This window comes from Anser brachyrhynchus (genome assembly GCF_964034855.1).
Source record: "Anser brachyrhynchus genome assembly, chromosome: 9".
NCBI classification, from domain to species: Eukaryota; Metazoa; Chordata; class Aves; order Anseriformes; family Anatidae; genus Anser; species Anser brachyrhynchus.
In genome coordinates, this window is record NC_137703.1 from 15524855 (window position 1) to 15550326 (window position 25472).

The window sequence follows — 25472 nt, forward strand, 5'->3', positions numbered from 1 at the left end:
ACTGAGCACGGCTGGAGGCTTTCCTGGGATGCTTTGCACCATCCTGAGGTGATCTTGGAGGTCTCTTGCAAACTAAATGATTCGGTGATTCTGAGCATTCTCCCCTGCAGAGCTGCTCATTTAATTCCCTCCAGTTCTCCACTGCTGTGGCAGCAGATGCAGCCCGGGGAGAAATGTTTCCATTTCACTTTGCCCCAGTGGCCAGGGCTGTGGTCTTGCTGGGGGGGGGGGTGGAGGAAATCAGTGGAAAAAAATCACATTTCTTGCAGGAAAAAAGAAGGGCACACTGGTGTCTGCTGGGCATCAGAGGCAGTGGGTTGCTGGTTTCTGTCGCAGTTTCTCCATTCCCCCAGGCACTGGGTGCAGTGGTCTGAGGCGACCAGGCGGAGCTGCCCCTTTTCTCAGGATCTGAGCTCCACAACCTGAGGGTCTGTTAAGGGAAAAAGACGGGAGATGGGATGGAGGAGGCTGGGTATAAAACCTTATGGAGGATCCTGATCATTTTCTGCAGCTGCAGGAATTGCTGTGGCACACTTGGGCACCTCTGCAAGCCGAATCTCCTTCATTTTAGCCCAGCAATGCCAGTGAGCTGGATTGAAGCTTCATAAAGAGTCAGTCAGACTGGCAGCTCAATCCCTGTGCCTTTACTGTGCCAGTAAAAAAGAAAAAAAAAATCCCCAAACGTGCAGCTGGTCTTTACCGGGAGAGCTCGCAGTGGGGTGTGTGGTGCTGCTTGAGAGGAAGAGGAGGGGGGCAAGCTGCAGCTTTGGGGCATTTTCAGAACCACCCGGCTGCAGGATGTGGGGAAAGTGTGAAAAGCAGGGTGCTGCTAGGGGCCTGTGTGTGGAGATGGGCTGTGGGGAGTGGCCCCGGTGTGTGGTTGCTTTCCGAAAAGGGAGGTGTGGGGGGCTCGGCTTCGGCCAGCCAAATTCACTGACACGGGATGAAGCGCGGGATAAAACCCAGTTTTCTCTCCCTGGGCCATCAAGGAGCTGGCAGGGGAGGCTGCTTCGACCCTTGGGGCACCACCTGACCTGGTGGCACTGCGTGGATCTCATCGAAAGTTCTCCCAGGAGCCTCTGGATCAATGGGGAACGGTGTATGGTCGCAGGTGAGGATGCTCGGTATTAAGGTTTCCCAGCCCTGGGGGGAATCTCTTCCAGCTCCTGCCTTTCTGCCTGTCAGGTGAGTGCTTTTGGTGTGGGCTGGGCTCGTGGCAGGGTTTTAGGGATGAGGAGTGGGTCTGTAGTTATTGGCTGGTCCCAGCGCTTCATGTGACCTCGAGCAACACCCTGGGAATCTTGCCCCGCTGCGGAGTTTCTGACATCTGCTCTGCTTCGCTTGGCCCACGAGTGCTTCTCTCTTTTCCTTCTTGATTTTTATGCTTCAAACTTCCTTGAAAATGCAGGAAATGAAACCACAGGGCTTTTTTTCAGTGATGTGGGAGCGCTGAGTGTCCTTCCAGAGAAGAAATGAAATTTAAAGTGAAGGCAAAAAGAAAAATAAACGTATCTGCCCGCTCACGCGCACGGGCTGCGGGAGCCTAAGGACCCCTCGGCACAGGTGTCCGGCGGGTCGGGGTGAGCCAGGCAGCGGTCCCTCGGGGGGGATACGTGGTGTGCTGCAATAAGCAGGCTGTCCCATCACTGGCCGCACTTCAGCGGGGAATTGGGGTGCGTGAGGACCCTGGGATTGAGCTGCTCGACCCACCTTCACGTTGACTTTTGCATCAGTGTTGGTGCTTGGGAGCCCCCTGCTTTGGGATGGGCCAGACTTGCACCCTGGGCGCTGGCTTTGCTGGACGTCCCCGGAGTTCGCTCAACATCCAAAAATCTCACCTGGGTGCTGCAAGAGGCCGGGTGCTGGTGTCCCAGGGGTGCCGAGGGGATCAATTCCCCCCTGGGAAGTGCATCCCTGCCCTTGTGTCAAAGCCCGGGGCTATCAGGGGGTTGGAGGGACACAATGTGGGGAGCGCCTGTGGCAGCGCCGCCCAGCCGGCGGCTGTTCTCTGCAGCCAAACCCAACCAACCCCAAAGGGCCCTGGCTGTGCGCTGTGGCCGTGCCGAGCCCCGGGGCCCTGCCCGCGCCCCCCTCCCTGCCCACGCCGTGGTTCCTCCTTGCTGCCGGGCTGCTTGTGAGTGCATGACCTGGGGTGTGAGTGCCGAGATCAAGTAAGCGAAGTGCCTCGCCGCGCTCGCTGCCTCCATGTGACTGCAGTTTCCGTTAGCTCCTTCCGCAAAGGCTAACTCAGCGCCGAGCCAGAGAGCGGGTGGGAGAGGGAGCCAGCGGCTCACCCCCAGCCTCGGCCCCCCGAGAGCCCCCCGAGTGTGGCGGTGGAGGGGCCGCTGGGCACAGGATGCGCTGCTGCACGCCCCGCGTGCCGCCCCGGGCGGTGAGTACCTGCCCCTGGTACCCCACGGCCCCGCCGGGGGGACGCAGAGGGGAAGGAGCTGCTGATGCTGGGGGAGGCCAAAGCTGAGCTGCAGGGAGGTGGCGGTGGGGGGAAAGGGTGAGTTGGGGTGGGGGGAAGCGGCTCAGAGGGGTTTGGGTGCCACTGCCGAGCTGCAGCCCAAGCCCGTGGGGTTTTGGGGAGCAGTGCTGTGGTGAGGACACCGCGGGGTCCCTCTGTGCTGTGCTCTGGCACAAGGCGCTGCTGGGGGTGAGGGCTTGGAGGGGCTGGAGAAATCACCTCACCCAGAGAAGGGTCTTCCCGCCCCCACCCCGGATTAATAAATGCCGATTTCACATTGGCTTTTGGCTGTCCCATGGAAGGAGATGAGCTGGGATGCGTCCTGTGCTTCCTCTGGGGTGTGAGGCTCCAGCTTCTCAGTCTGCCAAAAATAACCTCCGTTTTCTTCTTCAAACACCGGCAGTTATGAAAACGCTGCTCGCCGAGCCCCAGGCGAGACCTCACTGCTCATTTGCCTGAGGTTCAGCTTTTCCCCAGATGCAAATACCATCAGCTCCGGTTCCACAAAATTAGCAACCGTGGACCTCGTATTGAAAAGCAGCCGCTTCCCCGGCTGCACCCCGGCACCTTGGGGTGGCAGCGAGCAGCAATGGGTGCTGGAGGGGACACGCTCTGGTAGCAGTGGGGTTGGTGACCCTGGCGGGCACTGGGGCACCGGGGGGGGTGCTGTGAGCCCTGTGAGGCAAGGAAGCCTCTCCTCGAGGGTTGCAGCTGAGCACGCAACTCATTTGAGCAGGGCATGGTGCTCGCTGCTGCGGTAGGAGCCCATCACCTCCGGGCATCCCGGGCAGTGCAGGCGAGTGCTGAGGGCAGGAGGGTGCACGACTGCTGCCACGGTGGGTCCCCTGGGGAAAGCCGGGCCTTTCGGGATGAGCTTCTGACCCTCTCACCTCTGTCCCCACAGGAGAGCCGCTGCTGAGATGGAGGCCCTGCTGCCCGGTCTCTCCCTGCTTCTGGTCCTGCTGGAAGCGGGATGGGGAAATGGGGTGGGCGCAGCCTGGGCGGTGTCTCCTGGCGGCTGCAAGCATGTAAGTCCTCGCTCTCACAATCGTTGCCCTTCTGATCTCCTGATCCTGCCCTACAAACCCCAGGCACCTCAGCACCTCCAGACCTGGCCTCCCAGATACTGGCCTAGCACTGGAGCTAAGGCTTGGACTGGGATGTCGAAGCTCTGTCTGTGGAGCCACCACCTCCATCCCTACTTTGTTCCCCAAAATTCTCATCTCCCCCCCGTCTCCTCCTTCTCAAAGAGGTGTCACGTGTCTGCTTCTTGCTTTAGGTGCAGAGCACCGCAGACTGCACTGGGAGATGGCTGAGCTCTGTCCCAGGAAATCTTCAAGGTGATATCGAAGAGCTGTTGCTCAATGACAACACTATCCAGGTCCTGGGCCATGCCTCTCTGCTCCCGTACCCCCAGCTGAAGCATCTCAGCATGTCCAAGAACCGGCTGAAGCTCATCGAGCCTGGCGCCTTCCTGGGCAGCCAAGGCCTCCACGTGCTCTCCTTGGCAGACAACCTCCTCTTCACCAACTACTCGCAGACAGCAGCTGCTCTTTCTGCTTTGCCAGCCTTGCGGACACTTGATCTATCTGGAAACTGCCTCACTGAGGACATGTTATCGGTTTTGCTCCTGAATCTGCCGTCCTTGGAGTCCTTGTCAGTGGCCAGGAACATTATCATGAGGCTGGACTCCTCTGTCTTCACCAACTTGACGCAGCTTTTGGAGCTGAACCTGGAGAAGAACTACATCTTTGAGATTGACCAAGCTTTTGAAGGGCTGCAGAAGCTGCAGAGGCTCAACATAGCTTATAACTACATGCCATGCATAGTGGACTTCGGCCTGACCCAGCTCAAGGTGCTCAATGTCAGCCACAACATTATCGAGTGGTTTCTGGCCTTTGAAAGTGATGATCTCTTTGAACTGGAGGTGCTGGACCTGTCCCACAACCGGCTCCTATTTTTCCCTGTGCTGCCCCGGCAGAGTAAGCTGCACTCCTTGCTGCTGAAGGACAATGAGATGAGCTTTTATCAGCGTCTCCCCAACGGCACTTCCCTCGCAGATGTCACCGTGCAGTTCCTGATCATTGATGGCAACTCCACCAACATTACCACGGTCAACCTCTGGGACGAGGTCTGCTACAGCAACCTCTCCTCCCTGCGCCTCCTGGACATGAGCCAGAACCAGTTCTGGTACCTGCCGGAGGGCTTCCTGGCCAAGATGCCCTCCCTGACCCACCTGAAGCTCAACCAGAACTGCCTGGAGACGTTCCACCTGTCAGAGGAGGACCCCTTGGCCGTGCTGACGGACCTTGACCTCAGCCAGAACCAGCTTGTGGAGCTGCAGGTGGGTGCCGGGGCCATCCTGCCCAGCCTGCAGCTCTTCAACCTCAGCACCAACAGGCTGCGGGTGCTCCCTGCTGAAGTCTTCACCTACGCCAGGAAGATCACTACAGTTGACCTCAGCCGCAACCGGCTTGACCTGTGTCCCCAGCAGGCTGTTGCAAGCGAGGCGGAGAGTCCTCCCTGTGTGGACATCAGGGGAATCGAGACCTTGAGTCGCCTCTACTTGGCTGGCTGTGGTTTGCGGGGACTGGACGGCCAGCCCTTCCGAGGGACATCACTGACACACCTGGACCTCTCTGACAACCAGCAGGCCCTGTCTGGGGACCCGGGGTGGCTTCAAGACCTTGCTGCCACGCTACGGGTTTTGTCCCTCCGGAACACCAGCTTCTCCTCCTCTGTGGTGGACTTCTCTGCCTTACAGAGCCTCGTGGCCTTGGACCTGTCAGGGAATTCACTGACCGCACTTCCCGGGACTCTGAGCGCGGTCAAGCTGCGCAGCCTCGACCTCCGGGACAACTGCCTCCCGGCTCTGCCCACGGACGTGGCACGGACGCCCCTGGTGAGGAGCCTGCAGGAGCTCTACCTCAGCCGCAACCCCTACAACTGCTGCACGCTGGGCTGGTGGGAGTCCCTGCAGCGCGTGGAGCAGCTGCGTGTCCCCGACGGGCGCGAGGTGACCTGCAGCTATGACTCCAGGACGCTGAGCGCCTGGGCGCTGCCCGAGACTGTCCTGCGGGCCTGCCGCTGGAAGGTGGCCAACCTGGCCCTCCTCTACCTGGTGCTCGCCCTGCCCACCTGCCTGACGCTCCTGGTGGCTTTCGCTGTGGTCTTCCTCATGCTCAAGCAAAAGCTGCTAAAAATGTTGAAGAGCCGGTGCGGGGCATCTAGCCCTTACTGATGGATGGGGACGAGGAGGAGAAAGGGCCAGTGGCACTCGGGATGGTGAGCGTAGGCGAGACCTCGGCCATGAGACGGAGCGGCTGAGAAGCAGCGTTTTGGCGCTGCTGCTCTGGGCACGTCCTCGCCCCTGGGCCACCCGGCGGGGAAGTGCTTTCCTCCATCTAGGGTGGTTGCTTTTATTTATTCGCCCTGCCACAGCTGCCCTCCACGTGTGCCCACAGGACGTGCCCAGGGGCCAACGCACCACCCTGGCACGTGGCTGCATGGCGCTGGCCCTGCTGAAGCCTCTGGTTGACTCCTGGTGTGAGCTGTGAAACCCCAAAGCCGCCCCGGTGCTTGGGAACTTCCATGGCGAACATTTTGCATTTGTGGGTTCTGGAGGGCAAGGGTTGAAATCTATGTGCAGAAGGTGAAAGAAGTAAGAGCGAGAGCTCTGTCTTGCTGGATTTGTCACTGAAACTTCAGCCTGCATGTCTCTGTGGGATATATCACTAAGAAAAAAAGGATTGAAACAGTGATGGTGCCCCAAGCAGAACAGTCCCCAACCCCATCCCACGCTGCCCTGGTTGTGGCACTGCTGCTGGCAGTGCCTAGCATGGCGGTGAGACAAGGTGGTGTCAGCGGGGCATTTTGGTGTGCTGCTGCTTGGATCCTGGTCAAAAGAGCCCCTTGGAAAGAACCTCAAGTTGCTACGATGTAAAATATTGACCGAAAGACACAAGAATAAATTATACTGCCAGTACTGTTTTTATCATGTTTATCTTTCCTGGCACCAGTCGTGGCGTGCCCTGTGATAAATGGGGCAAGCAAAACCCGTGGGTGCAGAAACCCCAGCGTGGAGCCACGGGCAGGGATGCTGCAGGAGGGGAGCCAGCTTAATGCTGGAAAGACTCGGGAAAGACTGTCAAATCCGCCTCAGGAAACGGCTGTTTTCTGGCCCTATTTCAGACAGAAATAGCCAGAACTGAATCAGGTGCCAGCTGGGGAATCCCTCACGGCCGTAGCCCCACGGGCTCCAGCCTTGGTGGATGGATGTGGATGTGGATGTGTCCTTCCACTGCAGCTGCTGCTTCTCCTTTTGGCAGGGTGCCGGGGCGCACGGCCCCGTGCTGGGGTGGCAGCTGGGTGGCCGCTGCTGCCCGTTGTGTGTGCATTGGGATTGGGAGCAGTCAGCGTGGGTTGGCCGAGGGGAAGCAGCCGGATCAGTAGGCGACAGGAGCGGTGGGTGCCTTCAGCTCAACTGCAGCAAGGCTTTCGGCGCTGCCTCCCCGCCGGCGTTCCCAGAGCTGAGCAAGGATGTTGTGCTCTGGGTGGGTGGGCAAGCAGGAAGGTAAAATCGGTTGGGTGAGCAGGCATGGAGGTAGCTGGGATTTGGTGATATGTACCTGAAAAGCTGGTGCAGGAACGAGGTTTTAATAAATAGGCATTGAGAGGTGCCAGTGTTGCTCAAGATACAAAACTCGGAGTGGAAGCACAATGTCCATGCAGCCTTAATTAACATAAATGAGCTTGCTGTGGGAGGTGTGTGAGAAAAAGAGAGCAATTTAATGATGAGCAAACCTACAGCCCATTTAACAAAAAAAATACACCTTGACCCAACAAGGCAGTGAAACAAAATGTCACATCAGCATGCCTCCAGGCCAGACTCTGCAGCTGGGTTCTTGCATCATCCCGGGTATTTTTGCTGGCCCATCGCACCCCTGGAGGAAACTCCAAGGCACTCTTGGCGAGGCTGAGACGTCATTTCGCTCTGCTGCTCTAATCCGGGGAGGATCATATATTATTTTTTTTTCTTTAGAGGGAAGCAAGGGAAGTTGTTTCAACAGGGGCAGGCACCCCAGTAGCACTGAGATAATGCACCCAGGCTGTCTGCCCCCTCCAACGGTGGCCTCTGCTGAGCTAATGCCACAGCGTTACCAAAATCTTCAAAGCAGGAGGTTTGCAGTGAGAACAGGTGAGACTTAACACCATGCTTAAATATTTCTGTGATGCCCTGTGCCACCTGTGCTTTGGGACGGGGGCAGATCTTTCACCCCGTGTGCTGTGGCAGCCCTTCTGCCCAGCACGGAGGCTGTGACGCATCCGCAGTGCCCTGGGAGCGACGGCTGGGATCTTCCCGAGGAGCAGACCGAAGCTGCTGGGCTTTCTCTGCAGCAAGGAACCGCTTGCTCTGTGGCCACAGAGGAGATCATTGTCTCTGCTACACCAGTGGCATGCAGTCAGAGAGAGCAGAGTTGAAAACAGAAAAGAACACGTGGAGCCTTATCTGATGTACAACGGGGGCTGCTGCTCGGCACAGCCACCATCTTATCACCGCGCTCAGTAGGAAGGCGGCTGTAGTATGATGCTCTGCGGAGTAAACCACGCTGAATGACACTCCTGCCCCTGTGTCTTTTAAAAAGCTCCTGATCCAGCTGGCGACACGAAGCTGGGGCAGTTTGAGGATGCAGGGTGGGAGGAGATCAGTCTCCTCCCTGTGGGGAAAGCCATGGTTGGCTGGGGCAGGGGCTGGCTGCGATGAGAAGCCTTACACGGGATTTTCCTGGATGCTAATTGCACTGAAAGCTAATTGCATAGCTGTACATCATCCTGCTGGGAGATCTTGCTGATCTTGGTCGCCTCCCACTTCCTACCATCACGATGCCGCAGATGGAGCGGTTCCTGGCGTGAATCCCTCAGCCATTGCTTAGTGCTCAGCTTGGGCAAAGCTTGACTGCGCTATGATTTTGGAAGTGTTAAGCTCCAGATGCCCCATACAGGGAAAACACAAGAAAAGGAGCAAGGTATTTTTTCTCGCAGCCTCATTTCTGTGTTTTCAGTTATTATTAATGGTTCTTTGTCAAAACCCATCTGCAAGTCTTAATAAGTTTCTCCAAACCTGGGCATAATATAGTGTTATGGCAAGAGGCTGGAGGCTGTTGGAGAGCAAAAAGCAAGCAGCACTCAGCATCCTTCCCCCAGGGCGCAATAAATCACCTGTGGAACCCACGTGGTCTCTGGAGGGAAGGAGATGCCTGTGTCCTCCTGCTTTGCATGGCTTGCTCCATCCCGCGAGCCACCCCGGTGAGGCCCTGTGCCCCCGAACCACTTCCAGATCCGACAGCGTCAGCTGGCAGCAGAAGCATGGGGCTTTTCGAGCTGCCAGACCTTTGCAATTAGCCTGGGGCAAGCAGGGCTTGTTCCTCCTCTTGCATCATCACCAAGAAAAAAGTCACTTTGCAGGCTGCGCTGATTAATGGTTGCCGTAATCGCTAGCTTCTGCAGCTTTGCTCACATGTGGTTGATTTGGGGTTCTCTGGCTGATTTTGCTGCTGCAGGAGAGCAAGGGCTCCTGCTCTGGCTCTGTGGGGGCTTTCTGGAGCAAACAGAAGTGTTAAAAGCCTTGGCTTTGCCACTGGAGTCCCAGGAGCTGCGCAGGAAGAGGCTCTACCGGAGGGGTGCCTTGGACAAGGCAGCAGACAGGGAATGATGACTAACAATGAGGTAAGGAGCCAGGAGAAGGTTTGTGCAATGCTTGGGAAACCACGGCTGGCACCGCGAGTGCCTGTGAGCAATGGAAGTATCAACCAGGACCCAGGCTTCTTCTCAGCACGTAGGACAGAAGTCAGTTTGCTCTCCTCTCCAGCTGCTCGCCTGCAGCAGGACGCCCGGTGTGCAGAAGAGGACTTGCTGAAGGCAAGATTTTTCACAGAACTGACTCTATCATTTCAGCGTGTATCATTTCATCATTTTCTGAAGAATCCTAATCATAGTTCTTACAAGAGAGCGTGTCTTGAAGAGTACAAACCAGTGAGGTAGGCAACAGGACTAGAACTTCAGTGGGATAGTTAGAATATTTATTTATTTGCAGAGAGAAACTTCTCAGTGATCACTGAAATGCTACTTGGAGGAGTTTTTGCTGTAGTTTTGCTTACTTGCCACGTCAGTTTCTTCCCTGGTGCTATTTAAAGCAAGCTGGGAACTGTAGTCTGATGATGCAGCGGTGGTAAAAGTTTTGTTTTACTCTAACACCACCCCTAGACTCTATGACTTTCTACCATACTACTTTTTTCAAATAGTGTAAGCACACTTTCCTAGAACTGAGCATTTACTGAAAGAGCATTATCTCTAGCAGCATAAGGAAGGAAAAGGCCCCACTTCATCAGTTTGAAACCACTGCCTTTTCAGAGTACTTTCAAGAACAACTTATTCTCTAAATATACCATTTCTTAAAAATAAGGATTTATAGTTGTGTAACCTGAAGCTGCAAATTTAAGCATTGCTTAGGGAACATTAGAGTAATATGCTCATTGCAGCGGTGATTCATCCAGCAAATAGCCCAGTACACATTTAACATTACAACAAGTAGCAATAAATACCATATGCATACAACAAGGCTTTAACGTTGCTTCCAAGATATAAATATTTAACACTTCATTTTCAAATGAAGCTGAACAGAAATCACAGCAAGGCAAGTTGGTGAGGTTCTCAGCCAAAGCTGACTGAAATGTAAACACATGAGAGAGAAATAATTTTAAATTATTGTAGGCACTCTTACATAGGAAAAGATTAAAAACACCCAACAAGTTCAGCTGTCCCATTTCCATTTCTTAAAGCTTATTTAAACCTGAAACCGCTGCAATACCTTAGGCCTCCGATCCTCCATGGCCAATGTAATTCAGTTCATCAACTAGATGAACTGAAGAGGATGCAGCAGAGTAATTAGGATGACACCGTTCTCTCTGCCAGGCATATGGGATTTGTCTCTGCCCACCCAGGTCATCTTTGTCTGGAATCAGACTTCTTCCCCTGACTCCACATCCCAGCCACAGGACTCCAGCTGCTCATCCTGTGGAAACTCAACCTCCACATCGTAGACAAAATCTGGGTCATCCTTCTTCTTCCTATTCTTCTCAAAGAGCTCATCCATGATGCTCTTCCTTTTGGCTAGCTCCTTGTCATCCAGTTTGTTCATATCCTCTTCTGGGTCGATGGTCTCTTCCCGCTGAACCTTTTCCAGGCTCTCAGCCAGACTCTCTCCTCTCAGATGACCTTTCAGCAAGCTGTGTAACTTCTCCAGCTGACGTAGCGAGACTCCTTCTAGGTAAGCCTTGTGCCGAGGGTTATTCTTCAGCTGCTCTGCAGCTATGCTGCAGTCTGAAGAGAAAACCACCCTGAAGAATTACAGGGGCAAACAAATCTCCTCATACAAAGAGATCCTCCACCCCGAGCCCTCACAAGTGAGACCTCCAGGTTAAGCAGCTCCACTACTCAGATTAAGATGCTGCCCTGGGCTTCCCAGGAGAGGGAGCATTACCCCAAACCTGCCCACTGTGCACTCCCTGCCTGCTGGTGCACAGCTACCCAGCAGTGACTAAAAATGGTGTTACTGACCAGCTGCTCCTCCTCTGTGTGTGGAGGGGACTGGGGGGATGCTGCAAGCAAACACACCGCACCTGAGAACTTGGAGAAATTCCTGACAGGCATGATGCGCTGGCGAGTCTTTTCCTTGTCCTTTTCTTCATAGATCAGGATAACGGACGGAGGCTTAAAGCGAATGCCGCACTTCTTCGCAAGGCAAGCCATTGCAGTTCTTGCTGACAGCTGAAGTGTGCTCGGTTTTATTGGAAGAGTCCTCAGCAACTTCAGCGCTCACTGAAAAACAGGAACAAAAGGGAAAGAAAGCGTGAGTGGCTCTTGGTCGTTGTCTTTTATCAGGATTAGAGTAACCCACATTCAGTAACAATGTGCACCACAGTGCAAGTCTCCCTAACTCTGTGGGGACTTGAACACATCCCTATGTACAATTTGAGCTGGGCATGGGGAGCAGAATGACTCTCGAGGGTTCATTTACACCTTTGTCACCTCTTGGCTTTTGAATCTGGATTATGTATCACACACAAGTTAAATTCTTTGTCCACAGCTAAGTAAAGAACTGCACAGTCAAATGATACCTAAAGCACATTTCGTAAGGTAAGGGAGAAGCCTGCACGCATACAGTTGACGTATCTAACACTGGAATTCCTTTAAAAAAAAAAAACATTATAAGAAGAGGGGCAGCAAGTCTGTTTTTTTGTGAAGGTTTCTTATGGTTTCAGAGTGATCTCAGTACAGCAGCATATCTATGACTAATGATGGATGGGATAAGGAGAGAGGAGATTCAAAATGAACAACTATGATTAGATTCCTTTTTAGGAATCAATGAAAATTTGACATTGCTTTTAAAGAGAGATGACATCCGCTTGTTTAGCTAAAGTAGACCACTAAGGAAACTGAGAAGAGTGACAAGCAGAAATGCTTTGGATGTAGGGCATTATGGTTGGTAGAGTTTAAGCTATGTAATGATCATGAAGGTCAACGATTTATTAAGGTTTGAAAATACTAAGCTGTTGTGTGGGGAGGAACAGGGAACTTTTGCCATACATAAAAGGTAGAGAAGGAGGTGGATGGGGTGGAAGAGCTGACTGACTCGCTAAATCTATAGCTGTATTTATATAGGTGGCAAGGCCAGACTGTATGTGCTAGAAGCTCATTTTTAAGTAAGGACTGTGAAACCCTCAAGTATCTCAGCGCATAGGTCAGCTATGAAATGAACGAGGTTAGAAAGCTCATCCATAATTATCCTTCTTGCTCTTCTCTGAAGCATTTTGTCTGGCAACTGGGGAAAGGAACGTTAACCTGGCTAATAGTGACAACTTCTCTTTTTCTGCCTGATAATATTTGTCCACACACAAAATGCTCGAGAACTCCTTGGTGTCTGCTTCTCCTTTAGCTCTGACCCCGCTCTTTCAAGTTCGATGGAATATGAGAGGAAACCGAAAGACCCCGGAATGCTGCTGCAGATCTCCTTCCCAGCTCAGTACACTTACGCATTGCTTTCCTTTTGGTTTTAAGTGAAAACATGCCAAACATCCAGGTTGTCTCTGTCTCTGACTGCGCTACAGCCTGCAGGAAGGCAAAGCATGGAATTATAAAAAACAAAACTAAAAATATGCCTCCAAATCAAGAAAAAGTAGTAATCTTTAAAAGTTACATTGAAGTTGAGGTGAAAGAAATCTTCTTTGTTAAAAACACAGAGTAAACAGTTCAAATTCGCAGTAATATTCCTCAATACTGAAAATTAACAACGGTGGCTCTACTTTAAAACAAAAATAGCTAAAAAAAAAAAAAAAAGGCAGAATTCAGTTAAGAGTCCCTTTCCGTATCTTAAAACGAGAAGCGACGCCTCCAGCAACCGAAATTCCTTTGTAAAGTATAAGCAGCAATCACGGCAGAGACGTCCCTAGGGGAGAACGACAAACAGGAGCACAAGCCACCGGGGTGCGGTGAGGAGGGACACGGCATTCCCTGCCTACAGGGACCGCGGCAGCGCTCCCGGCGCCCGCAGGAGGCCCGAACCGAGCCCCTTACGGAGGCCCGGCCTTCCCCGGCCAGCGCTGGGCCCGGTTTCGCCGCTCCCGCTCCCGGCCCCGGCCCCGGCCCCGGTCCCGGTCCCTCCCGCAGCCGGCGGCCCGGGCCCGCCGCGTTGCCGTGGCAACACCTCAAGGCCGGGTGCCCGTGCCCAGGCCCTGCCGGCCGCAGGCGCCCCGCGCCACAAAATGGCCGCCGCGGCCTCCGCCGCGCGGGGGGGCGCAGTGCGGCGCTGGGGCCCGGCCGCGGGGCGGGGCGGCGGGGCCGTGAGGAGAAGGCTCGGCATGGCGGGGCTGAGCCCCGGGCTGGCGGCGCTGCTCTGCGCCCTCCGTGAGTGCCTCGGTCACCGGGCGCGGCGCGTCCCCGCGGTAGGGACGGGCGGCGCTGTGCCGGCGCTCACCCGCGCTGTGGTGTTCCCCAGAGGTGCAGGCTGCCGGCCGGGGAGCCGCCGTCACGCAGGAGCTGCAGCAGGAGGGGTTCCACAGGTGGGGCCGGGTTTGGGGTCTGGGGGGCGCGGTGCTCGGGTTTGGGGTCTGGGGACGCGGTTAGGGTGAGCTACCGGAACCACAGGCTCCTGGCTGGTGAGGACGGGATGGCTCTGGGCGAACCGGAGTTTGTGGTGCGGAACACGCAAGAGCCGCACCTTGCCTCCCTGCGTGTCTCCCGGTGGGTGTGCCGCCTGGTGAAACGTGGGTGTAAGCGTGTTGCTTCTGTGCCTTGGTTTAAGGGACCTGCTGGTGAAGGTAGACCTTGGGGAGACCGGAGAGTGGGCTGCAGGATGCTCGGTGGTTGCTAGAACTCATCTGCCGCCAGGAATCTACGTGGATCCCTACGAGCTGGCATCGCTACAGCAGCACAACTTAACGAAGGTAACGACCCAGAAGGTCTGGCCGCTTGCAGCCTCTCAGGTAAGGACGTTCACGTGCTTTGCCGGCAGCTGAAGGATGCCTTGCTCAGGAAGCTGCACACTCTGGTCGTCATCTGGCTCCTTGGACCAAGGTGATTCGTTCCCTTTCCTGAAAGCTGCTGCACAGTGATATTTGTGACTTCTCATTGCATCGCTGTCTTACCAGCACCACCTGGCACAGGGCACGTTTTGTGTAACGTGCTGCTGATGTTTCTACATGTAGGCATGCCTGTCAGCTCTGCTTAGCCTCAAATAAGTAACTGGGGTAAAAACTATTCAGACTGAAAAGAAGGAAGATTAACCCCAGCAATACAGGAGCAGGGTGGGAACAGGCAGGGAGCATGTTCTACTGGGCTGTTTGGTCTTCCTGCCAAGACTCTGTGTCGAGGTCTTAAAAAGTGCAAAGCAATGGCTTCTCCGGCGTGCTTCAAGTGGATCCGGACTGAGGAGTCTCACCGCTTCGTTTCATCACAGCTTTCCTTCTTACCTTCCAAAACAAGCTTCACGTATTGGATAGAGAGACATGTACTAAGGCTGTGGCTTTATAGTAATCTCCTTAGGTGCTTAATTCAGTTAAAACAGAGGCAACGCCACTGAGCAGCTTCTGTTGGAATGCTTGCAAGCGCAATAACAGCCTTGCTAATTGGTGTTACTAATTAGCGCCTCTTCAGTTACTATCAGGCTATCGGAAAGGTTGTGTTGCAAACTTTCCATGGGTAAGAATGACTTATTGGAGAGTGAGTTGAAAAGCTGTTTTGGAACAGCTTAAGGACAGAACTTCCAACCTGATCCTACTAACCAAGAAGTTGGGCCCAGTGTTAGAAAATAGGAAAAGGAAAAAGGTTTCCACTAGAATTGCATTGTAGTAATCTGCCATGTCTAATAAGAGGAGACAATCACTTTCCAATGCCATCTTGGTGCTGGGCATCTTCTGGGAGGGTACCTAAGTTTTACAGCTGAAGGTAAGTATCAGAGAGATACTTAAAGATTTTCTGAGTAGCTATTATAGACAGCTGTGGGGGTCCAAAGTAAGCAAATGTGAAACCCTTCCCTACACACAGAATAAACTCCAACAGTAGAGTTTCCTTGGTGCTCTGAAGACCAGCATGTTAATGCAGCAGGAGTTAAACTTTTTTTTCCCCTTCTGATGCTTCGTTAGGTTACCGCAGCAGACTGTGAGCACTTAAGTCCCATAATCATGCATGAAATATTCATACCTTTTTTTTTCCCCGTCTCTCTCTCCTGTGCTGATTCTGGTTGCGACCACATCTGGATCTTTGTTTACTTGCAGGCGGTGTTAATTCCTGACGTCGTTGATGTGGAGGCTCCTGAGTACTCGGCCACAGGCCTTGTGGTTCTCCTGTACCTGGAACGCGACCCTCGCTGTTTGCGCTGTTTCAGAGGTGCTTTGCCCGTGCATGTGCGGTACCACCGGCCAGCAGGGGACGGGGAGGAAGCACTGGTTGCTCTGAAGAGTCCAGAAGTACTGGTTTGTTGCTGCGATGGTGAGATGCTCTTTGTGTACCCTTTTTGGGGAGAGAGGAGCTGTGAGCAGTACAGAATCTGGATCTATACCTGTCTTCTGGAGGTGGAATTTCCTCCGCCTGGAGTGGAGGAGTCACATGAACACGAGGGGAGGATAGCAGCCCTGATAAAGGCCACGTTGTCTTCCTCTTAGCATGTGCTGTGCATTAGGATGGACACTGCTGCCTGACCAAAGGCAGACTGATTGTTAACAGACTGCTTGGAGTTGTGCTACTGCCATCAAACCCTTGTACTGTAGGGATGGGCTCTCTTGCCTGTAAGCGCTGGCAGTTGGTCTATTTGTCACATCCCCTGCAGGCCCTGGTTTGTTAAAGATCAGCTGCTCAGACCACGTTTTCACAGCGTTCTTGTGGCAGCTGGGGCTGTGCAGTGTGTATTTAAAATTATTCGCTGTCAGGTACTTAGAGCGACCAAAGTATTCTAAAGGTTTCCAAGCTTTTCTTCCTGTGTTTAAATAGGGGAGAAAAGATAGCAAACACTTTTCCTGATGGTTGTGGTTCCCACATTCCTCTAAAACAAGAACCTGGTGTCCACTGACAGTGAATATTTTATGTGAACATTGGCATTCTGTGTTTTTGCTAAAAATTGTACTAATTTCTCATGAAATTGTTCTTGCTAGCCCCCACATCAAATGTGCCACTGATTCTCAGCTCCTTTATCTTATTCTAGGTGTTATTTGAGCAATGATTTTCTGGGATAAACTTAGGGGCAGGAAAGACTGCCTGGTCAGATAAAAGGAGTGTGAAATATTTCTAATTTTTCTGCCATGTTTAATATTGATAAGCAGGAAAAATATTTATTATTAATATAAAAGCATTTAAAGTATTGGAGGGGAGTTCTTGCATGCGTCAACAGGAGGTCAGCTGGGAGAAAAGGAAGAATGTCTTCCATGGTTTTGGGGAAGAGAAATCGTAACTGCGTGGCTAGAGTTGAGGGGTGCGCAGGCCAAAGGTGAATTCTTTTCCCCATTAAGGACAGAAGGCCCAAGATATCACATGGGGTGAGATTCTTCCATAGGTATCCGCTGTATCTGTCTTATGTAGATCACCTGTCAACGGAGAGTTGGAAGCCTGCTGAAGTGGAAGCTCCCTGCTCAGGGAAAAGGGACTACCCCTGTCAGTGGTACAGCACAACACACAAACCTGTGAGTTCATATTTCTGAAGGAAATTCTTGGTTCTTGTTTGACAGTTGCTGCCTCTTTCTGCGATGAGCAACTTCCAGAGCACAGGACCTAACTGATAAAAGCCTTGTTGTGTGAATTCTTACAGAGGCTCCCTTCTTCCTTTCTGACCTGGTTTTAATGGGTGTCATCCTGCCATTCTGACATGCCTGCAATCACTTGGTGCTCTTTGATGCTCTTGACAGTGGCTGCTCTCCTCATTTTCTTTTTTTTTCCTTAATACTTTACTTGTAATCCTACGATATAATTGGCACTAAATTAAGAAAAGTCTCTGCAGTATAGGTATTTCAGATGACTAGCAAAGTGGGAGAACCCTGTTCCTATCTAATAGAAGAAGGAGTAAACCACCAAAAGTTGAAGGAGTAAGATCTTTAAAAAAGGCCACTTCTGTTTTATTGGATTGGCTAAGTGTCTAGATGAAGTTTTCTTTATTCTGTGTTCAAAACTAAGGGAAGTTGTATCTTTAGTGTGGTCAACAACTGCTTTACAAACTCAAAAAGGTTGTGCTAGTGTAGAGATTCAGAAATAAGACTAATATGTGTAATAACAAATCTGTTGGTTGTGTAACATGCATGTTTTCCTACATTTAAGATATCTGCAGATGTCTGTTACATGTTTTGGAGCTTTCTGCATCACAGAGAAGCCAAATAGTTGTTTCCCATGGAGAAAACTGGCTTCTCAGTGATCTGCAAAATGCTCATTCAGAGAGTGTCTCTGTTCAGTGCTGTATTATGTACATGTCCTCACTGGCAAGCTTAGAGTAAGAACAAAGCCGTGGAGGATATAAATGGCTGCTATTCAAAATGTAGCAGAAACTTTTTGAGCTTTGTATAATAAGAGTAACTGGCTCTCTCTCTAAGGGCAGTAAATCAAAACGTTAAGTTCCATCTCAGTTTTTTCTGGGATTAAAAAATCAAGCCTTAGCAAAGGGCTAGTTAAATAGTGGTCTGGTTACTTACTAGTCCTCTAAGTTGCAGTCAGAAAGAAACAGCTTGTTAAATGTGTATAATCCATGTATTTTTCTTTGTAGGCATATGAAGAATTGATTCTTCAGGTTCCGGTGGGGCTCAAGCAACATAGTGCCTTAGTGTGCGTCGTGACTCTTCTTGCCACGGTGTTCTGTTCCAGTCTGATTCTTGCTGCTGTATGCAAGCACGGACACTTCTTCTCCCTAGTCACCTGCTCAGAATAAAGAAACAAGGAGCGACTGAGCTCTGTGCAGCAAAAACTAACTCAGTGTTACATTGGGTTCCTAAGTGAATCCTTCTCTACTGTTATTTATATCTTGGTAATTCATGCAGGTCCCATAACAGATTATAGTTCTCTCAGCCTAATTCTTACAAACACCTTTCATGCACAGAAGACCACTTTGGTACATTGTGAATAGACGAAGCAGATGGAGGATAGCAACAGAGCTGCAGAAAGCTGAAAGGACTGCCACAGGCAGTGCGGCAATAGTCAGGAGCAGTCTCAGTCTCTGATTCCCTGCCCCAGGCCAGGGCCTGCTCCAACTATAGTGCTACCCCTTGCAGAGGTGTTTGTAATTTCTTGAATTCAAACCACCTGACTGGGGAGTGGTTGTTAAGGGTATGAAAAACATTATCTAGTCATAAATGTTTCTGAATTTGAAGCTTGTTTAAACTGTCCACATGGGTTATGCGTGACTTTGCAAAGAGGCATTCTTTACTTGGGACCGTAGAAGGCTTAAACAATTTGTACTCTGCTAAGGACTGGGAGGGATTAGCTGCTCTTGGTCAAATCATTCAGAGTTGAAAGAGCTTAGAAAATTTGAAAGGAATTTCACCCTGTATCAGAAGCTAAAAGAATCTCCCTTGGGAGATTAAAGCTGATGAAAAGATACAAACTAGAAGCAAACATTTAGAAGACTTGCATTCAGCCATCAGAGCAGTTAATAAATACATGGAAATGGAAGGATTACTTAATGGAAAAAATGAGTTGCTCTGGATTGACAGAAGTTGGTTGTTATTTTTAATCGTCAGTAGGTGGCATTGTGACCTTACTCACAGGGGCGGTTGGAGAAAACATTATACCTCACGGAGTTAAGAGCAGGTGATTTTTGAGGGAGTGTGGGGGAGATCAATGAAAATGCTGGTTCTTAAATTCTGTCCTCCTTTATATGCAGCCATGACTGTTTCACAGTAGAATCAGCCTTTCATCACTGTCCAGCTGTAGCTTCAGGATCCCCTGGGCATCCTTCCTCTGCTTCTGCTGGAATTCAATAGAGAGCTCGTCTTGTGACTTTGCCCGCGACAGGTTGGCGAGTGCTCTGACACTGGGCTCTTGTTTTCCCCTGGCTGTGCTGAATGATGATGGCTGCGCCAGTACTTCATGCACTACCTCAGAGGCGTCATGCACTGCATCTGTTTGGGGGAAGGGAGAAATTAAAGAGGACAATTGCAGGGAGATTTGGTGGCTCTTGCAGTAGGACTGAGGAGAGAGGCTGTAACACTTGCCTCTGAGTGGCATTTTTAACTCCCAGAGTTGAGTTTGTCCTTGTGCTTTCTCTCCGGTGCAGGTACGTCATTTTGTGTTGCAGTTTCACTTGTGGAATGGCAGTGTCCCAGATTGCCACTCGGCTTGGCAGGTCTTTATCTCCTGAAAGCTCACAATTCATCAGATAAGACTAGTTGAAAATCACAAGTATGCCAAAACAAGCTGCCTGACAGTGTAGTGCAATGAAAGGAAACTAATTTCCTTGTGACAAATGAGGAAAATATTGCAAGATATTAAACATGATGAGTAGATGATTTGGAAATGCGTGCAAGTGATGATGCGAGAATGTAAGTGTGCATTAGTGGTAGGATGTTCTATGAGCAACTGTGGCAGGAGGGGCTTGAATTATAGGGGGCTTAGCACTGTTAGTATGAAACAGATTGTTGACTTTAGAACAGAGTGTAGCTGCTGGAGGGTGAGAGGGAGGGTTTTCAGTGCACTAATCAGCTTGTGTGGCTCCTGGTTTACTAAGTATACTGAAAATTCATCAAGATCCCACTGATGAGGTTTTCAGGTGAGCTGGAGTAACATTGATTCTGATTAATGTAAAATATTAGAGAAGTTGCAGAAATTTCAGTGGATGCTTTTGCTATGGCAAATAGCAAGTATTTGTTCTTTTTAAATGTATAGCATTTGAATTAAAATACAGTAGATTTTTAAAAGTTGTAAATAAGTATAATAAATATTGTAGAGTTAAGCATGAGGGAATTGATCTCCAAGTTAAACTTTCTCTCCCATACCAGAAACTACAGTCATTAAGCAATCTCTGCATTTAACAGGCATGCCCTGGTGCATGCCAGGTAGCAGAATGTAGGTACCAGTCCTGCAGGAATTGCTTTTAAGTGCAGAGGAGCTGTGAGGCAGTGAAAAAATTCTTTGAAAAAAATCTGGCAGCTGTGGAAACAGAAGTGAGGTGACTGCCTGGTAGTTTGAGTTGTTAGCAAAAGGACATAGATACATGGGTTGGATACAACTTATCCATCATTAATGGGTATAAGGACTGAATTAAAGGAACTACAGCAATGAAAGAAAAGGGGGCATTAAAGGCCAAGTTGGGAGTTAAAGACTTTCTGAATCACCAATGAATGTATAACAGCAACAAAGTACTCCTGGTTTCTTTTAAAAAGATGTGCCTGGCGAGACAAAAGAATGGGAGGGGATTAAGAATTCTGAAAAGGGTTTGGAGCAGAAATAGGGCAGGTTCAGGGGTATGAGGCTGAAGCAGCAAGGAGAAGCAAGGTTTTATAGGGAAGGAAAGTAGAGCTTAGGGAGCTGTGAAGTATAAAATCTGTAGTTTCTTGAGAGGTACATGATGGCACAGAGATGAATTAGCTTCAGCAAAAAGGAGAGTCAAATATGGAACAGAGTTGGAGAGGGACAAAGCAATATGAAAGGAGAAGTGATAAAGAAAGAAAGTGGCCAAAATATCATGGGTCTTTAGGGGCAAGGTTTCTGTGAGCAACCACTGCAGTAACTGTGGAGAATAACAGAAAATGATGACCTAAAGTAGCTGAAAGCAAACTGAAACTGGAAAGGCTGATAAGCACTGTTTGGACTTGTGTGCTGGTGTGAGGCTGTGGGGGAAGCTTTCTTGCAAGATGTTTATCAAGAGGGGCTACCTGATGCGTGTCCTTCTGAAGGAAAAATCAGATGTTGCTTCAAGCCTGGACTGACAGAAGAGGTGAGATCCAAGCTGCAGGGCAGGTGGATGTCTGGGGAAGTCTAATCTGAAAGATTAGGTGTGTCAGGAATTCTAGGGGAGAAGACTCGAGGGCACATATGCTGCTTTCTCAGCTGTGTTACTGCTGCATCTCTCGGTACCTGGATATGTGAGTAGTTACCCGAGAGATGGCTCAGCTCACCGGCGGTCGGAAGTGGCAACATCAGAAGTTATGCTGAGCACCAAGCTCGTGGACTCCTGATCGACCTGGAAACTTAGTGGGAGTAGTGTTAATTTGTTGTGGTACAAAAACGAGCCCCTTCCAGTACCTTCAGGGCACGAGGAAGGGTGGCACATGGTGCGGATAAGGAAGCCTAACCTGCTTGGTGCTCCCAGGCACCCATTTGTGGCCTCCTGGCTGCTGGGAGCGTTGGCTGCAGCTGCACCTGAGGCTCGAGAGAGCCAGGGTGGGCCTGAGGGAGAGGCAGCAGGGGGCGAACTGTTTTTCATCAACGAAGTACTAAGGAAACACATCTGAAAGAAAAAGATGGAAGCGAGGGGTGGGTGAGAGCTGGCTTGGACAAGGTCTATCTACCCTTTGGCGTTTTCCTGTTTTTATTTTCAGAGCGGCCGGGGGTGCACCCAGTTGGCCCCTCATTCCCCAGGGGGAAACCGCTGCGCCGTGAGGAGGCAGCGGGGAGGCTCCCGGGGGTCCCCTTCCCGCCCACGCGACTCCCCTCAGCGGCGCGGACTACATTTCCCGTCACCCCCCGCGCGCCACCGCCGGCTCCCCGCTGTGGCGGGGGCTGCCGGGAACTGTAGTCCCGGCGGCGGCGCCCCTCCTTCGCGGGCTGTGGCCACGCGCGGCGGTTCCGCTTCCCCCTCCGGCTCCTGCCGCCGCCGCCGCCTCGGTGGGTGCCGCCGCCGCCATTGCAGAGGCGCCGTGTGGCGGCCGCGCCCCGCTGCCCCGCTCGCCCTTCCCCGAGGCGGCCGGCGCCGCCTCAGCCCGGTGAGTGCCCGGCTCCCACCTGCCGGCCCCGCCGCCCCTTTGTGGGGCCCTCCCGGGCCTGCGGCGGGGCGGCGGCGGCGCCGGCCCCGTTTGCGGGGCGCTGCGGGAAGGGGCCGCGCCGTCGCCTCCTGGGGCCCGGGAGGGAGCGGGATCGGCCCGGCCCGGCCGTGAGGGGGGCTCGGGGCGGCGGCGCCGCGCCGTGAGGGGCCCTCGCTGCCCCGCGGGGAGCCCGTGCTTGCCGCGGGGGCGGGGGGGATGTGGGGGGAAGCAGCGGGATATTTGTGGTACAAAGGCTGGAAAAACCCCGCTCGGAGCGGTTTCCGCAGGCCAGGTGCCGCGCAGGTTGGGAGCCGCGTCCTTTGTGGCCGGGCAGGGGGCACGATCCTGCCCCGGGGCCGCCGCTCTGTCACCAGCCGCCGGCAGGGCCCGAGGGGGGCGATGAGGGCGGCTCTAGCCCGAGCTGGGGGCCTGGTGCCTGTGAGCAACCTCCCGGAGGTTTGTTGGGGAACCCGGAGGCCATCAGCTGGCCTTCAGGCCACAGGCAGCAGCAGCATCGTCGTCATCCGTCGGTGCTGTGCCTCTGACGGTGAGGGGGGGCTGCGGCTGCTTAACAGTCCTTTTTGGAGGTATCACGGTAACCAGCACGGTAAGGTGTCATTCCGGCACGGCATACAGTGGTTTTTTTTTTTTTTAATCCTCTTATTTCTGTGTTTTTCCGGGTTTGCCTTTTTTCTTTTTTCTTTTTTTTGGATGTATTTTATGCTTGACAAAGCGGGCTTTCTCTTTTAAAAGTCTAGGCTGTACTTTTCGGTGTGGACTGACTTCAGGGTGTGCATCCCGGAGCGGTGCCTCCCCCCAAAAAAAAAGGGAACTGGCTACTTCGTGGTTCACTTTCTTCCTTTAGGAGATGGAGGTGATTTAACTCGCAGAGGTACTGTGGAAGCAGGCTACAAAACATCCACGTGTAACCAAATGCGCTGTTCCAGATTTATGTTACCGGAGAGTGGAGGGATTAGGTCTTTTATTATTACAGACTAATAGACTGAAATAGAAGCTGCACAGAAGCTGAAAACGTAAAGCCTTTGCCTTATGAGTTTTTTAGTAGAATCTCTAAAGGAATTGTAATGGTTTAAGTCAGAATCCACCAAGCGATGTTTTAGAGGAAGGAGAAGCCATCCTCTGAAGTCTACTGGTTGGATACTTCAGTTTTTGAGGCTAGAACAAAAATGCTAGAGAAACAGTAACATAGAGTCTCTGAGCTACCTTGCACGTGGGATTAGTGTCTGCTTTGTGCAGATGTCATAATTAAAAATGTTGGGCGACTAAATGGGCAACGACAGAAACGTCTGCCAGCGTCTGTTGTATGTATTTTGAAGTTTTAACAGAGTGCAACATGTTTCGGTGAGCTGGAGGCACGCATGCTCTGAGCTGCTCTGGGGCAGCTTGTCAGGGGCTGATTTACTGGGATGAAATTTGGGCCCGGTTACAACTCGCCCGGTTGGCCAACGTGGGGAGATTTGTTCCGGAGGCACCTGCTCTCATTTCCTCTCCGGGATGGATGCTGGAGTGGATGGGTGAATGCTTTGACCATGTATGGCAGGTCTCATCTTGTGCTTATTTTAAAATGTGTCCTTTTAAAAACTCATGCATGCTTGCATTGTTTAAGTCAGCCTTTCAGTTGCATTTAAAAGGGAAAATTCAAACACCTTTGGTTTCTAAATAACTGTAGGAAAGGCAGTAAGGGTATTGATGCTTCTGATTTTGTCCTTGTGCTGGTATAAGGGCTGTAGGGATGTGAGTGTAGGTCTGTGTGTTTCACTAATAAGAGCTACTTCTGCTTTAGAGTTCTTGTATCAGTCTTGTTTTAGTTTAACCTTTTATCTGTTTTCTGTGTTAGGAGGTTTCTGAGGCACTGAGAGCTTCCCTGAGAGTTTTGTACCAGTATATTCAGTCACACTTATTGACATGCCTGTGCGTAGCCACAACAAAGAAAAAGTGACTTGTTTTGAAAACAAATTGTAGTTACAGGGACACCGCTCTAAATGGCTGGGCGCAGTGCTACCAGAGCAAAGATCAGCTTCTGGGGTCAGAAACTGGGACTCGAGAAGAAGGCATTGAAAGTGAGTTGACTCCCTGAAGAAACCAGGGGGAAAAGATAGTGGAAGTGCAGAGGTGGGGAGAGCAGGAGGAGGGTGAGTTCCTCAGCAGCCAGAAAAAATGCGTACAGGGCCACTGCCTGCTCAGCTCAGCCACGAGACGTTCGAGAAACTGCATTTTCAAGCTCTTCAAGCACCCGTGTTTAATGTAAAACAGCTTCTGCTGGTGATGTTTTGTGAAAAATAAAGTGAGTTCTGCATTTTGATTATGGTGATCGGATGAGTTTGCTTGCTGTAATTGAGATGGTTCCATGAGAATAATGGGCCTGGACCAGATTTGAGCTGATCAAATGGATTCCTATCAAGCTGGATTAATAGCGATGTAATAATACCAGTGCTAGGACTTGTCTCTGGAGCAGCAGCAGTGGGCTGATTGCAGAGACACAGAGCTAATGCACTCTCCTGAATGACAGCACTGCCGGCACTTGGGAAAAGGTGCAAGCGAGTTGCCAAAAGAAGGCGGTTGTAGAACTTTCTCTCCTTTTTTCTAGAAACTTGATTACTGGGGCCAGTTCTTGTCTTTTCTCATCAAAGCAGAGGCGCTGTCCTGGAGTGGAGGAGAGATTCAGAAAGACTGCAGCCTGTTCAATTTTCATTTTTCCAAGGAGACACCTCCTTCCTCAGTATAAATCAAGTTTGGCCCAAAACTTCAGGAGTTTTGTGGTTGCACAGTGTTGTCTTGGACAGGTTTCTGTACCTGCTGTGGTAGCTGAACAAATGTTTCCAGTAAGTTTTACGTTGCAAACACTAAGGTTACTTACTGCTCCTTGCCCTGCGAAGTGTAGCACTGTTAAAGATAACTAATCAGCCCAAGTGCGTGAATGCCAGGCTACTCGGCTGAGTCTCAGAAACGATAAATGCAGCACTTGGCCCAGTGCTGGATTGATTCTGCGTCCCAGCAAGGTCGGTTTGAGTGGGGAGGCATCTCGGGCAAGCTCTGAGTGTTTGCAGGACTTGACATTGCTAAGGGTAAGTAGAGCTCATCATTTTTATGTAGGCCTTGCTGTGCTGCTCATGGCCTGTGAGGTCTCCAAGCGTGGTTTTGTGTGAAGTTGTGCTTTGGTTTAGCTGGAAAATGTGCACTTCAGTGCTTGTGTTTTAACTGATTAGTGGAGTGCCTGAAACAGGTGGAAACCCCTGGTTTGGGCCTCGGTCTGTATCTGACTCAGTAGGTTTTTTATGTCGATTGTTCTTTCTCTGTTTTCCCAGCTGGGAACTGGAATTAAACAGGCTTTGAAGATGCTTCTCCTTGCTGAGAGGTAACCATGAGCATGCCTTAGCTCCCAGCCCAGTGCTGGTGGCACTTTGCCTGCCTTCCTGAGCTGCTGGGGAGGACCAGCTTACTGGACAGCCTGCTGGAGTTTTCTTTGTGGGTCTTGGATGGAAACTTTTTTTTTT

General features: G+C 51.4%; 4 protein-coding genes and 1 long non-coding RNA gene across 8 annotated transcripts in view; 3 read left to right on the top strand and 2 right to left on the bottom strand.

Moving 5' to 3' along the window:
- The first annotated feature begins 228 nt into the window (after positions 1–228).
- Positions 229–9379, top strand: NRROS (negative regulator of reactive oxygen species). Of its 2 annotated transcripts, none has more exons than XM_080603909.1 (3): positions 229–1111; positions 3375–3498; positions 3750–9379. In XM_080603909.1, the coding sequence occupies exons 2-3, from the start codon at positions 3391–3393 to the stop codon at positions 5709–5711; spliced, it is 2070 nt and encodes a 689-aa protein (XP_080460035.1). In that variant the 5' UTR covers positions 229–1111; positions 3375–3390; the 3' UTR covers positions 5712–9379. The 2 variants fall into 2 exon arrangements, with proteins under 2 accessions (XP_080460035.1, XP_080460034.1); XM_080603908.1 differs by lacking the exon at positions 229–1111 and adding an exon at positions 1155–2392.
- Positions 9380–9529: 150 nt separating this feature from the next.
- CEP19 (centrosomal protein 19) lies at positions 9530–13098 on the bottom strand. The gene is made up of 4 exons (XM_080603916.1): positions 12726–13098; positions 12562–12637; positions 11149–11347; positions 9530–10849 (listed from the first exon to the last, which is right to left on the bottom strand). Exons 3-4 carry the CDS (start codon positions 11276–11278, stop codon positions 10488–10490), a joined length of 492 nt encoding a protein of 163 aa, XP_080460042.1. The 5' UTR covers positions 11279–11347; positions 12562–12637; positions 12726–13098; the 3' UTR covers positions 9530–10487.
- A 206-nt stretch (positions 13099–13304) lies between these two features.
- PIGX (phosphatidylinositol glycan anchor biosynthesis class X) lies at positions 13305–17963 on the top strand. 2 transcript variants are annotated; one of them, XM_080603914.1, is made up of 6 exons: positions 13305–13432; positions 13524–13587; positions 13830–14010; positions 15301–15514; positions 16598–16698; positions 17766–17963. In XM_080603914.1, the coding sequence occupies exons 1-6, from the start codon at positions 13387–13389 to the stop codon at positions 17925–17927; spliced, it is 768 nt and encodes a 255-aa protein (XP_080460040.1). In that variant the 5' UTR covers positions 13305–13386; the 3' UTR covers positions 17928–17963. The 2 variants fall into 2 exon arrangements, with proteins under 2 accessions (XP_080460040.1, XP_080460041.1); XM_080603915.1 differs by having other exon boundaries at positions 13338–13432; positions 13830–13971.
- Positions 17964–18307: 344 nt separating this feature from the next.
- Positions 18308–21589, bottom strand: LOC308199567. Its single transcript, XR_013954705.1, has 2 exons — positions 21289–21589; positions 18308–21183 (listed from the first exon to the last, which is right to left on the bottom strand). It is a non-coding gene; the product is annotated as an uncharacterized lncRNA (long non-coding RNA).
- Positions 21590–21734: 145 nt separating this feature from the next.
- PAK2 (p21 (RAC1) activated kinase 2) overlaps positions 21735–25472 on the top strand; it is a 46419-nt gene continuing 42681 nt past the window's right edge. The window contains exon 1 of one of the 2 annotated variants that reach the window (XM_080603910.1): positions 21735–21918. The gene's annotated coding sequence lies outside the window, so the exon portion shown is untranslated. Of the gene's footprint in view, positions 21919–22144; positions 22565–25472 lie in introns of those variants that run through there. The other variant, XM_080603911.1, reaches the window with a different exon arrangement.

Coding starts and splice junctions, on each gene's coding strand:
- PIGX (XM_080603914.1), top strand. CDS start 13,387: ATGGCGGGGCTGAGCCCCGGGCTGGCGGCGCTGCTCTGCGCCCTCC. Junction 14,011..15,300: donor GGCCGCTTGCAGCCTCTCAG/GTAAGGACGTTC, acceptor GTTTACTTGCAG/GCGGTGTTAATTCCTGACGT. Junction 15,515..16,597: donor ACTGGTTTGTTGCTGCGATG/GTGAGATGCTCT, acceptor TGTCTTATGTAG/ATCACCTGTCAACGGAGAGT.
- NRROS (XM_080603909.1), top strand. CDS start 3,391: ATGGAGGCCCTGCTGCCCGGTCTCTCCCTGCTTCTGGTCCTGCTGGAA. Junction 3,499..3,749: donor CTCCTGGCGGCTGCAAGCAT/GTAAGTCCTCGC, acceptor TTCTTGCTTTAG/GTGCAGAGCACCGCAGACTG.
- CEP19 (XM_080603916.1), bottom strand. CDS start 11,278: ATGGCTTGCCTTGCGAAGAAGTGCGGCATTCGCTTTAAGCCTCCGTCC. Junction 10,850..11,148: donor GAATTTCTCCAAGTTCTCAG/GTGCGGTGTGTT, acceptor TTTTCTCTTCAG/ACTGCAGCATAGCTGCAGAG.